The sequence below is a fragment of the Lampetra planeri genome, chromosome 32 (assembly GCF_965212315.1).
Source record: "Lampetra planeri chromosome 32, kcLamPlan1.2.h2, whole genome shotgun sequence".
Lineage (NCBI taxonomy): Eukaryota > Metazoa > Chordata > Hyperoartia > Petromyzontiformes > Petromyzontidae > Lampetra > Lampetra planeri.
This window is the reverse complement of record NC_136138.1, coordinates 12,029,662-12,042,667: the sequence shown is the minus strand read 5'-3', so window position 1 is coordinate 12,042,667 and position 13,006 is coordinate 12,029,662. Positions and strand designations below refer to the sequence as shown.

The 13,006-nt window shown below is 49.7% G+C and overlaps 1 protein-coding gene, 1 long non-coding RNA gene and 2 other non-coding genes across 4 annotated transcripts; 1 reads left to right on the top strand and 3 right to left on the bottom strand.

Annotated features, from left to right (window-relative positions):
* Window positions 1–677: 677 nt before the first annotated feature.
* Window positions 678–7,909, bottom strand: LOC144729482 (uncharacterized). The gene is made up of 2 exons (XR_013587709.1): window positions 4,859–7,909; window positions 678–3,638 (listed from the first exon to the last, which is right to left on the bottom strand). It is a non-coding gene; the product is annotated as an uncharacterized LOC144729482 (long non-coding RNA).
* TRNAE-CUC (transfer RNA glutamic acid (anticodon CUC)) lies at window positions 1,982–2,053 on the bottom strand. Its single transcript has one exon. It is a non-coding gene; the product is annotated as a tRNA-Glu (tRNA).
* On the bottom strand, window positions 3,416–3,487 carry TRNAE-CUC (transfer RNA glutamic acid (anticodon CUC)). Its single transcript has one exon. It is a non-coding gene; the product is annotated as a tRNA-Glu (tRNA).
* On the top strand, window positions 4,048–10,002 carry LOC144729481 (glutathione S-transferase P-like). The gene is made up of 5 exons (XM_078609811.1): window positions 4,048–4,445; window positions 5,983–6,200; window positions 6,855–6,989; window positions 7,519–7,672; window positions 9,045–10,002. Exons 2-5 carry the CDS (start codon window positions 6,011–6,013, stop codon window positions 9,256–9,258), a joined length of 693 nt encoding a protein of 230 aa, XP_078465937.1. The 5' UTR covers window positions 4,048–4,445; window positions 5,983–6,010; the 3' UTR covers window positions 9,259–10,002.
* The last annotated feature ends 3,004 nt before the right edge of the window (window positions 10,003–13,006 follow it).

The following is a 13,006-nucleotide window of genomic DNA, read 5'->3' as shown; positions in this document are numbered from 1 at the left end:
ACTGCAGCTCAAGTTATGTTCATTGAAGTTTTAAATTACTCTCTGGTGCTGGAAAATATAACATCGGTGGTAATAGAACATGGTTGACGATTTAATCGCTGGCTTTCAGGTAAAGTTTCAAAGAAAACACTGCAGTGGATGCACCATGAACATTTATTTCAGCTCAAACATGCTTACGTGTTACATTGTAAAAGCTAGGTAAAGGTGGAGCCTTGCAATTGCTTGCTCACGCCACTGCTGGCAGAAGGGCCTCCACTGTATGTTGACTTTCTTTCGCACCGTACGTAGCCAAGCGTGTAATCGGATGTGCAAAGGGATCTGTAGAGAGTTGCTCTATCGGGTACGTTGCCCTACCTCACACTGGCCTGGTGTCTCAGAAGAGATGAGTGGACCCAACATACAACCACTGGACTCGTGGGCCTATTTATAGTGCTCGGTGGATCGAGGCGGGAGGATTTAAGAAACGTATTCATTGTTTTAAATGCTCTGCCAGGATATTGAAGGAGCAACCTCTGTAATGCAATTCAGCGTGCTAACCATTACATTGTGGCAGCATCCCATGTATTTATATAGTTACCATGTATATTTTAGGCACCTAACGATGCGTCAATTATGGGATTAATATCGATTCTTGTCCATAATTCATCGTATATAAGTACTTTGTAAACTTATTTATGGTTGGTGTGTTAAGCTTGTCGAAGCATTTCGTATTTAAATTTGTTATAGAATCGTCTTAACCGTTTGCCTGTTGCTAAAAGGGAACACGTGCCACTATTAGCGTGCCGGTCTCGTCGACAGTAATCACCATGGGTGGAGACGTGGGTGCGTGGGTGAGTGAAGGTCGTGGGAACACAAACCACGGCATTGCCTTGGGGAGCTCGTTTTGGAACGCAAAGAGGTTGGTGTAGCCCACTGGGTTGGTGTGTGGAGACATCATCAATCATCAGCTCGACATGCAGCCTGAGGCAGGCACTGGGGGTCGGCATGCTTTGCACTGCCCATGGAAAGCAGGCAACAGTCATGAACGTGAAATCGGCAAATGACAACATGTATGATGCTTGACACATCCAACCGATATGTCAGGACAAGTTCGCAAATGTGAAAAGGCGACGTCGAGTAATGATGCCAGTGTTCTTGGTTTAAATATTTGTCTCTTAAAACCCCAAAATAGGTTTCAAGTTCTAGCGGAAGGCAAACATGTAAAAATGCAACATTGAGCACGATATTTACACAGATGATACAATCTACAGGGAGTGTGCACATATCGAGTGGTGTATAATATCAAATGATAAAATTCCCAATGTACCAGTAAGAGCACAGTGCTGCATTCTTTTTGGTTTCGTTGAAATCCCCAGCAGGAGCCACTTTCACACTCCGAATATTGCGCAAATAGAATCGCAAGTTCAGAGGTCGCCGGTTCTGTTCAGGGCCATGGAAACGTTTTCTGAGAATGATCGGAAAGCTCCTTGTCCACACAGCATCGTGAACGGCGTGTAACTCCACCTTCGATCGGCAGGTGGCGTGTGTGGTGGGGGTAGAGCGCGGCTTCAAGCCATCTGGCCCGCGTGCGAGAAGAGTCAACGCGTCCTCTAGGAGTCTGGGGGGTCTCCAGAGCGCCCTCCAGTGGTGGCCCTTCCGCCAGCAGTGGTGGGAGCAACACATTGCATGGCCGCGCCTTTGGCCGCCTTTCGCCCAGCAGGGCTCACGTTTCACACTGTTGTGGCACCAATACAATGATTTACTGTCCTGTATTCTCAACCCCAAGCCAGCAACCGAGGGTTCAAACCCTTTGTTGATAGAGAGGGTAGCCGTGCCATCTCTGTAAACTGCAGAGACCCTCAATGAGTAATACATTATCCATGATTAAAAGTGCTTTCTATGTGCAAAGCGATAAAGCAAATAGCACCATGAACCGGGGCGAGCTCAGTTCGATTTCTGGTTCACCATTAACCCAACTGAAAAAAAAATAAAAAAAATTGAGTTCCCTGACCGGGAATCGAACCCGGGCCGCGGCGGTGAGAGCGCCGAATCCTAACCACTAGACCACCAGGGAGCCACGTGCGCAGTCGCCACACAACAGCTGCTATCGTCGACGCTGATGATGGTGAAGTATGGTGAAATATGGGGAAGTATGGTGAAATATGGTGAAGTATGGTGAAGTATGGTCAAAGGGCTTCCGTGACGGGCATGATGTGGGGAAGCCTCCGTCAGCAGAACGAGTGGACGTGCTTCATTCATACTGTCAACGTACACACATTAATCGTGGAGCTAAACATGTTTGCACATCTGTGATAAAGCAACTTGGCAGAGGTGTTGGTTGGGTATCAGATCACGCAAGAGAATCACCTCCACACGCAGGGCCAGCAGAGGGCTGCCCGCATGGAGGCAGTACAGCAAGAAGGTGGCTGTTCTATTTAAAAGTTTGATTTTTGTCCCCCTCTTCTTTGGTTCGCTACTTTTCTCCTGGAAGTGGAAATACTGAACTCTGAGTAAAGATGATGAACAGGTCTAGTTCATAAAACATCTTCCTTATGAACTATAGACACAATCTACCGTCTAACAATGCTTCGGTGAGGAGACGGCAGGGCCTCGTTTTAACCGGAAAATATTCAATGGAAAACGAAGCCATCTGCGTCACGAGTCACCCAATCTTCCCGCAAGTTCACAAATGTCAAGTTTTTATTAAAATGTTACAAAAAACGACTACAGTATAGTACTGTCAATACAATATCGTAAAAATAGCGGCCTCTAATGCCTGCAATTATCATTACGAAGCTAAACCCCCAGTGAAATGAAAATAAACTAATCGCATTCATCAATAAGACTGTCCCTTAAATGAAAACAGTATATGCAATAGGCGACGTTTCGTTCAAGTGGACCTTCTTCATAACACTTGGGTAAAAAAAATGAATAACCCAACTAAAACGAACACGCGAGCAATAACATCAAAGCACGTTTTCCCTCAATGAGTAATACATTACCATGCATACAAAGTGGTTTCTATGCGCCAAAGCGATTACGCAAATAGCACCATGAACCGGGGCAACCTCAGTGCGACTCCTGGTTCATCTAGTAGTAGGTTTTTACCCTTTTAAACTGGTACAAAACTGATAGTGTAAATGCTTACCCTGAGCTCTCAATACTCTGATATTGCACTGTGTTTGAGTTGTACGCCTTCTGGTGTCATCTGGTCCAACACCAATGGGGACTAGGCTCTAAAGAAAGCCGTCTCGGGTGTGGACCAATCAACTTCAAGGACAGTGCATATTATTATCATTATCAGAGTTGCTTCTTTTTGTTTGCTTTTTTGACTACTTGTGTTGTGGTTATTGCAAACATGATGCCTTGAATAAAGGTGTCAGTTTTGTCCTGGTTCATCATTATCCAAACTGAAATTTATAAAAAAAAAAACGAGTTCCCTGACCGGGAATCGAACCCGGGCCGCGGCGGTGAGAGCGCCGAATCCTAACCACTAGACCACCAGGGAGCCACGTGCGCACTCGCCACACCGCGGCTGATATCGTCTCCACTGTAAATGCAGCGGTAGCAGCAGCAGCGGCACGTCTCGTGAAGCCCAGGGGAGCCACATTCACCAAAGAGCCCTCTTCTTCTTCTTCGCATGACGAGGGACGCGAGCTCTGCACGGGGCGACGGTCACACGAATTATGAGCTGTCCATAGCAAACGCACGTGTTGTGTGTGTACATAGTGTGTGTGTTGTGTGTGTACATAGTGAGTGTGTACATAGTGTGTGTACATAGTGAGTGTGTTGTGTGTGTACATAGTGAGTGTGTACATAGTGTGTTGTGTGTGTGTACATAGTGAGTGTGTACATAGTGTGTGGTGTGTACATAGTGTGTGTAGATAGTGTGTGTACATAGTGTGTGTGTGTGGTTTGTGTGTACATAGTGTGTGGTGTGTGTGTGTGTACATAGTGTGTGTGTGCTGTGTGTGTGTGGTGTGTGTTGTGTGTGTGTGCGTGTCCAGAAGAGTTTGTGTGGGCAGTGCGAGGGGGCTGGGCGTGAGCTGGCAGCCCGCCCCTGCCGTGACCACCACCACCATGTTTTCCACCACCACACACGGTGACCACCACCACCACACGCCGCCCGTGCCGAGTGGAGGAGTCGCGAGGAGCGCGGCAAGGAGGAGTAGTAGTAGTAATAGGGGCAGTAGTAGTATTGGTGTAGTAGTAGTAGGAGTAGTAGTGTAGTAGGAGTAGTAGGGGTAGTAGTAGTGTAGTAGTAGGGGTAGTAGGAGTAGTAGTAGTCTAGTAGTAGTAGTGTAGTAGTAGGAGTAGTAGGGGTAGTAGTAGGAGTAGTAGTGTAGTAGGAGTAGTAGGGGTAGTAGGAGTAGTAGTAGGGGTAGTAGGAGTAGTAGGAGAAGGAGGTCTCCTGCTCTCTCGTGCTGCGTCAACTGAGCCTCATTGGCATCGAGCAGTAGTAGCGTGTGAGTACACGTGTGTGTGTGAGTACACGTGTGTGTGTGTACACGTGTGTGTGAGTGTGTACACGTGTGTGTGTGTGAGTACACGTGTGTGTGAGTACACGTGTGTGTGAGTACACGTGTGTGTGAGTACACGTGTGTGTGAGTACACGTGTGTGTGTGTGAGTACACGTGTGTGTGTACACGTGTGTGTGTGTGTGAGTACACGTGTGTGTGTGTGAGTACACGTGTGTGTGTGTGAGTACACGTGTGTGTGAGTACACGTGTGTGTGTGTACACGTGTGTGTGAGTGTGTACACGTGTGTGTGTGTACACGTGTGTGTGAGTGTGTACACGTGTGTGTGTGTACACGTGTGTGTGAGTGTGTACACGTGTGTGTGTGTGAGTACACGTGTGTGTGTGTGTGCGCTACGAACCTGGGTTCGATTCCCGTTGCCGACCACGCAGCTCCACGATGTTTTAGTCGTCGTCCGCTTCAGAGATGAAATGTGCTGATTGCTACTGTTCCTAAGATAGTGAAGTTTTTACAGTCCACGTCTGTGCATATTGCGTGGATAGTTTTACTCACAGATTGTAAACCGAGGTCTTGTGTTTGTGGTTGCTTTACATGTTAACACCTGTCCTGTTGATGTAACACTTTACAAGTCAGCAAATGGGTTGTATAAATAACACTTATTATGAAACAAAAGGCAAAACACGACGATGTTTGTATGAGTACAGAGTTTAGTGCTTCTTGGCTGTCTCTCGCGTGCATCGTGTCGCTGTCCCGACAGAGTCTGCGAGCACGGCAGGCAGGGCTCCGTCTACCCCTAGGTCGACTCGGCCTCAATTGAGTACCCGGTGCAGTGTAAACATCGCCACTGGGGAGACAAAGGCGGCCGGGCGTGGTGCTGACCACCCACTCCCTCGTGTGCCGTGTCGGCTCGCCAACAGCACTTGCCCCAGCAGCAGCAGCAGCACTGCCGCATGCCACGGGGGTGTCGGTGGTTGTCTGCCCGCCACGGTTTAGACTCTAAGAGCAGCAGCAGGAAGGTTCACGCGGCTGCTGCAGAGTCTCCAACTCGCCAGGCCTCGCCTCAACTCGTCACGTGGGTTAATGATCGTATTGTCGCGTGTTCCGTGTCGCTCGACACTCGAGTTACGGCGCCGTGCAGAGTCCAACATCCTGCAGCGTCTGACCTCACGCGGTGCCTCACCCCCAAGGGCCCCAACACAACACAGCACAGCCAACAACGCCTATAGCACCTGTTCACTCGTTATCCAGACACCTATCCAGGCCGAAGCCGGCGTAGCTTCTCAAGTCAGAGACGAGAGTCCAGCCAGTGCGTTGGCCATGTAGACTGTATGCCGCATGCGGTGATGCAGCATGACTGCATGATGATGATGATGAGCAGCACTGCATTAGGTGGTGGTGGTGATGGTGATGCGCCGTCTCGTATTCACCACGCAGTGCATTGGGGCTCTTGAAGAAGACTCGTTTTTCACGTATTTCGAGAAGAAAAACGTCTCTTGTGGTTTTGGCTGTCGACCCGTGCCCTAGGGGGAACTCCATCGTTGTCTGCACTGCCATGGCTGCACAGGACGAGGGATGGGTGCTCTACTACTGGCCCAAGCTGGCGGGCCGTGCCGAGTTCGTTCGCCTTGTGCTGGAGGAGGCCGGTGAACCTTACACCGAGGTCAACGATGGCATTGAGGCCATGTTCTTTCAGGGCAAGCACCAAGAATACCCTGCGCTTGCGCCCCCGCTCATCCGCAAAGGTCCGGTGGTCATCAAACCCGCAGCGCTCACCTCCCCGACCCTTCGAGTGGACGCAGTACAGCGCTGTGCACACGGCGCATTGCCAACCCGCTGCTAGGTGAAGGCCTCCCCTTGCCGTGACGGCGATGGAGGTTGTTTGACCTACGGTACAGGTCAGTGCAGGTTGATCAAGATGCGGTGGGAACCAAGATCGGTACAGATTTCAGTGACACTGCCACGTTAGCTGTGGCCAAGAATTGAACTTTGGAAACTGGGTTTAGTTTAAATGGTTTATCCATAATGGAGGTTTTTTTTGGTTAGATCGCGTAAATATATAAATGTGTCGTTAAACCCGCCACCACCCGACACAGCCAACTAGTAAGGGTTGTCACGTAAACAGAACGTGGCCAATTCGTCACTAGTACAGCACACCGGTTGTGTGTTGGAGGGTAAAGCCACAACATTTACCATCTGAGTACGACGTTCACCAGTAATTACAACTAGCTTCATCAGGCGATAGCCAGATTTTTGAAGAAATCCTCCTGTATCGTTCCTTATATTAGAGGGATAGATGTGATGACATCACTTGTGAGCCCTTCTTACGCGATCTAAAGTAGATATGAACGCAGTACTGTATCTTGTCAATGGGTGTCCTCGCACCTGCTGTCCCACAGGATCGTTCACGCTGTCGCAGACGCCCGTCATCTGCCGCTACCTGGGCCGACGCCTGGGCCTGTGGCCGCAGAGCGAGGAGGACGAGTGGCACGCGGATCAGGTCAACGCCACGATCCACGACTTCATCGCAGAGGGTGCGTCCTCCCGCAACACCACCAACGCTGGCCCCGGCAGCGTCGCCACGGCCGTCTCTGTCTTCACGAGAGCCGTGCCTCGGTGGGGCTGCGGGGATCGTGTGACGATGTGACAATCGTTACACTTAGCGTGGAGGTTCACGGCCAATATGATTTGTTAAAGATTTCTTGGGGTGAGGCCACGTAATGATGTCGCGAGATGTGTGCCGTGGGATATAATCGTTACATTTTTCCAGTGATTGTCCGTTAAAATTCGACGATAAGAAACCGATGCAGTTTTGTGATTGCAAAATAAAAAAAACCCAACTGATGCGCAAGCAAGAGAAACTGCACGGCTTGGTCGAATTAAATAGCCAGAAGGTAACCGATTAAAGACTCTCTAGAGTGTGCCCCACTCATTACGCCAGGTTACAATGTACCTAAACATGCACGCTGTGCAAGTATTTTTTTAAGGTCAACCCATAATTTGCAGGTGTCATTTGAAGGCTTTTTTCTCGTTTAATTTTTTACCCCTCCGTGTCTCACACAGGGCGTCTGGCTTTCCACGGAAAGGACTTCCATGCGTCGTACTTCACGCAGCAGGAGGAGACGAAGCCGTACATCGAGAAATTCGTGAAGGAACGGCTGCTCCGCTTTCTCGGACACTTTGAGGCCACCCTCAAGGCCAACGATGGAGGCCAAGGGTGTGTATTTGACTTGTCACTGTCAACGTGTGCGTGCCGGAGGAGGACACCTCCCCACGCCCGGCAAGCCGTGGCGGGTATTTGACCATACTTCACCACGCTGGTTCGCGCAGGTTGGCGAAGCGGGGATAAGGGCGGAAGAACGGATTTTGCGGCACTGCCCGCTGCATGCTGCACCGTCTTTTGTGCATGGTGGTCACCCATCCCAGCACTGTGCAAGTTGAAATCTGCTCAACTTCTGAGATGTGGTGAGATTGGGCACATTCCTGGTCATATGTGTACACAGAGACAAGCCGTTCTGTGCTACAGACTGCCTATGCAAGCGCAGTTCGTGACCATTTATTAAGTACGTCCCGAGGAACATGACGGTGGGATGGCAAGGATAGAATTATGCTCGACCTGGTCACCTTTTGTCTCGCCAGATTGTCAACGAGTACTCGTTGACAATCTGCGACAATAATAGGGGCGTGTGATTTAGCCGTTAGGCATGTCACGGTATATTGTTGCATTGATTGAAATTGAGCCTTCTGCTCGATGTGCATTCATCAAGTGGTGCAAGAATTATTTTTTTGTGTTCACATATGGTGAATGGCGGTGCAGCGATTAGCACACTGCACAGTGGTGCAGCGATTAGCGCACTGCACTGTGAGTGCACCTCGTGAGGTGTGGGAAGCTAAGCAGGCTTAAACCTGGGCGACCACGGCCTAGACCGTGAGGTGTTGTATGGGTGGGGCGACGTCGTGGCCGGGAGATGGCAGCGCTGATTGTCACCCTCTTCGTGTGCGAGCGTTTTCTCCGGGTACTTTGGTTTCCTGCCATTGGTGGAACTGGCAAAGCATCCCAATGCAGGCCCCTCATGAGAACGAATCTTGAGACTCGGTAGCCGTATTGACGCTACCCGCTGGATTCCAGCGTGGCCAAACCAGGTGGGTAAGCTAGACTGACCTGTCCAGCACACGATGAAAGTGCCAGGCGTTGCACCTCGGCTGTGCACAGGTTGTACAAATGAGGCTGTGCGACTGTTGGCATTTTCAAAAATAATTTGGAATGCTGCCATGGCTTAAGGTTAGCACACTAGACTTTCAATCCCGAGGTCGACACTTGAAACAATGGTGCAAGTGTTTTTTAGAATCTCCTTCACCTCTGTCCACCTCGCGGTGTAAATGTGTACACCCCAGGTAGTCGGTGGGCACGTCTCGTGTGGGCTACTCCCACCTCGTCAAAGATGTCTAGCCAGCATGAAAGAGGAGGCCAAATACCCTCCACAGGGGCTCTTTGGAGCTCCCCCAAGTGGAGTTCCTTGCGCCAGCAGCCGTGCGATCAAGTGATGGCGACACCTTCACCTGCCATCGTTGTCGTTGTCGCGCTGCAGGTTCCTGGTGGGCGACTCGCTGACGTACGTGGACCTGGCGCTGCTGCACGCCCTGCGTGCCACCGCGGCGCAGTTCCCCGAGGAGTGGGCGGCGGCGGCGGAGGTCACGGCGCTGCTGCGAGCGTTCCAGGCGCGCGTGTCGGCGCGCCCTCGCCTCGCCGCCTACTTTCGCTCCGAGCGCTGCAAGCCCTTTGAGGGCAACAGCATGATGTAGGCGGGGCGGCGGGGCCGGCGGGGCGGCGGGGCCGGCGCTCGTGGGGCGTGTGGCCGGTTGGCACGCGCTCTGGCGCAGTGGCAATTCAGAGGGGGTCAATTTTTTCAGAAGCCCGTAAATTTCGGTGGTGGCGTATCAATTTTAAAATTTCCGAGAAGGCGATTTAAAAATTTGGGAAGAGAAATTGATGGCGTAAGCATTTTTAAAATGTTGTACAAAATGCATCTAAAATTAAATGCACGTGAAGAATTATTCATTGTGTCTTTGCAATTTTCACATTTGTGAATTGTCTTAAAAATGGCCTATTGCATAACAACGGCCTTCTCAAGACGTATGGAGGGGGCCAAAGGCTTCCCTCCTCTCCCCCGAGTGCACCTCTTGAGAACATCGGTAGGGGATTGGGCAAGATGTGTGAAAGTGAACAGCAATATAATGCGGCGAAGCGCAACAAACGTGGGAAGATGTCGTCACTTCCACGTCTCTCCCGCATGTCCGTGCGATGGCTCGGATAATTAGGAATGTAATGTACGGATAATAGGAAGGTCTGTGGATTGCTTAGTGTGCGTGACTAACAACTTGTTTGTAACATGATGTACAGATCATGACAGAGATGAGTTTCACAACAACATCAACCGCCGTTCACCACTAAGTGGCGGTGACGTCACCGCTGGTGGGAAGTCGTGCTTTTTATGACATTCAAGACAGATTATTTGGTCAACAATAAAACTTTTTTTCTGGCCTGGACTTTTGCAGCTGTTTTAGACTAATTTAATGGTGCTGATTCCAAATCTGATCTCAGATTAGCTCTATCACATCTCATTTTTATGCTATCGGCATACCACATTTTCATTGATTTTACCCGAAATTAACTCTGTCACTTATGATTGCAAGTTGTTGCGAGTCAGTGACTTCTTTAGTGTTAAAATATGGTGCTGTATTTTTAGGATAGTGTGTTTATAATATCATTTTATGTAGATATCCACATTTAATTAATATTTTTCTTCTGCAGTTATTGAAAATGCAATATTTGATATCTCAAAAACCTAATGTGATAGACAAAAATTGATGCCAGATTTGGAATCAGTACCCCAAAATTACCTTAAAACCGTTGGAATACCTTATGCCAGAAAAAGTGTGTTGACCAGTGAATTATTCTCATCATAGAGCATGACAGCACCCCGGGTGTTGCATTGCGCGTTTAACTTCCACGTTGCTCCGCTCGCGATAGGCAGGTGGCAGCAGCAGAGAGCTGCTGTTCGCCTCTGGGTCTCAAGTCGCTTGATTTCGTTTGTGCAACAGATGAGCAAATGCTGCCAATTCACGTGCAAAGCTAACTTCAGGTTTGTACAAATAATAATAAACATAAATAATGATATTTGAATTACTCAGTCGATTTTACGGATAAACCAGTGAGGGATGTGAACACTAAGCTCCCTTGATAGTTTCACAGTGCAAATTGCAACACCTTATGTAGCGAGATTTCAGAGGCGTTAATATTTAGGGAGAATTCCACCGTCTCCGCAGTCGACATCCCTCCCAGGCACTTAGCTTCTCTTGGCTTTCGCATGAACGTCTACTGCTGGATGGCGTGCTGGGGATTTACAACTTGGAAGATGTGAACTCGATGAAGGTGAAGGCGCAGTCCCTGCAATAGCTGGCTCACGCCACTGCTGGTGGAAGGGCCTCCACGGGAGGGAGCTCTGGAGAGCTCCTGTAAAAGGTGCACTGTACTGTATTGGTCTACTCTTCCACGCTGGTAAGACATCTCGGAAGAACGGGAGTACGCACACTGTACCCCACCACACGCAATCGTATCTGCCCATCGGTGAGCACATCTCATATGTCACAAGGAACGAATACCAAAAGACGACCACAAGTTTTAGAACATATCGTAGAATGGAACACAAATTGATGGAAATGTGCGAGAGAGTAGACGTGAACCCCAGAGATATTTTGCATTCACTGGCGAGGTGGGGATAGTGGTGGTGGTGCGTTTGCTTGCGAGCTTCCTGTCTGTGTTTTTATAATTAGCCACCGCGAATGCCTTTCCACCCACACCCTTTCTCAAGAGGCGATTAAATGGCAGTAATCAGGTCGGATAATGATTCTAATGAGCCGTGAGTGGACGGTCTACCCTCCATCCCTCCCACCCAACATCCCACTCCATCCCCCTCCATCCATCCCTCCCACCCACTCCATCCCTCCCACCCACCATCCCCCTCCATCCCTCCCACCCACCATCCCACTCCATCCCTCCCACCCACCATCCCCCACCATCCCCCCCACCCACCATCCCACTCACGCTAGCCACGCCACGCTTGCTGTACTACGCCACTGGGATGTGAAGTCTTTCTAGGTTCATGAAATGGACGTTCCGTGCATGCTACATAGAGCACAAACATGCATGTCAGAATCAGAATGTATTTATACTGGAGGAATCAGATGAGTGATTAAGCTCTTTTTTCACATTTGATCCTCATGGCGTTACCCCGGGGTACCACATAATGCTAAATGACCGAGGCAATTAAATACTTTATTTCTGGGACACTAATTTTGTCCAGGGGTTTACTTCGCTCCGACATCGGTGCCACTCCGCGATGTCGACACGCAGCGAGGACGACGACTGCGCTGAGAGGTGGTGGTGGTGCATCGTGTACACCATGGTGGTGGTGGTGGTGCATCGTGTACACCACGTGGTGGTGGTGGTGCATCGTGTACACCACGGTGGTGGTGGTGGTGGTGCATCGTGTACACCACGGTGGTGGTGGTGCATCGTGTACACCACGTGGTGGTGGTGGTGCAGCATCGTGGTGCACAGCTCGTCCACACGAGTCGACTGCCGCGTCGGCCACCATCAACAGGCTCGACGTGACTGCGTCACGGACATGGTCCGAGAGCCGGGCCATCAGCTTCATCTGTCCACACGTCAGCAACACGGATACAACTGATTCGAAGCTTCCGTGACTGCAGGAATTACTCTTTGGTTCTTTCGGTAATGTCACGTAGAAAGAAATTAAATAATAATAGAATACGACGTTTCGATTGCAACACAAGCAACCATCATCAGGTACAAATGAATGAGAAAACAAACCTAGTAAACTTGGCAATATAACGCAATGTAACACAGTCACCTGCTCATGAGTATTAATGAGGAGGCTGTTCGATGTGGAGTGACGTCACGAGCGTTAAGGACATTCCTGGGTGGTTATAGTGGGTATTGCCAGCCAAGGGACCGAGCGCGTGTTCCCGTTGATGAGGAATGGGAACGCGAGCGTGGCGTGATTTGTAATAACGTCTGAAATGTGCTGACAAAGTGTTGCGTGTTTTTGCATAAGACAGCAATTTTCTTGACATATCTTGGCATGTCTAGATTACCATGAAATTAGAAACTCGTCACAACCGTATGGCGTGATGACCACGTGACGACGATATTACATAATGCATGTTTACATTCATCTTGCTGTGCACAGTATGTGTGCACACGTGCAATCAAGAGCCATCATCATCACCCGCGACTGGATGCGAACCACGCACCATCGCCGTCTCACTGCGGACTTCGTGCATCGCCTACCATCACCACTCCATGTCAATGGCAGACAATCTGTCAGACATGAGCCCTCATTGCGCTGCTATTCCGTCACCAGCCTCGTCCATCGACGATCAGCCCTCCCCGCCAGCCATCTGTCTCGCCAGCGAGCAAACTTTACTAGCAGATACCATTGCCTCTTGGTTTGTGTCCGTTCTCAAA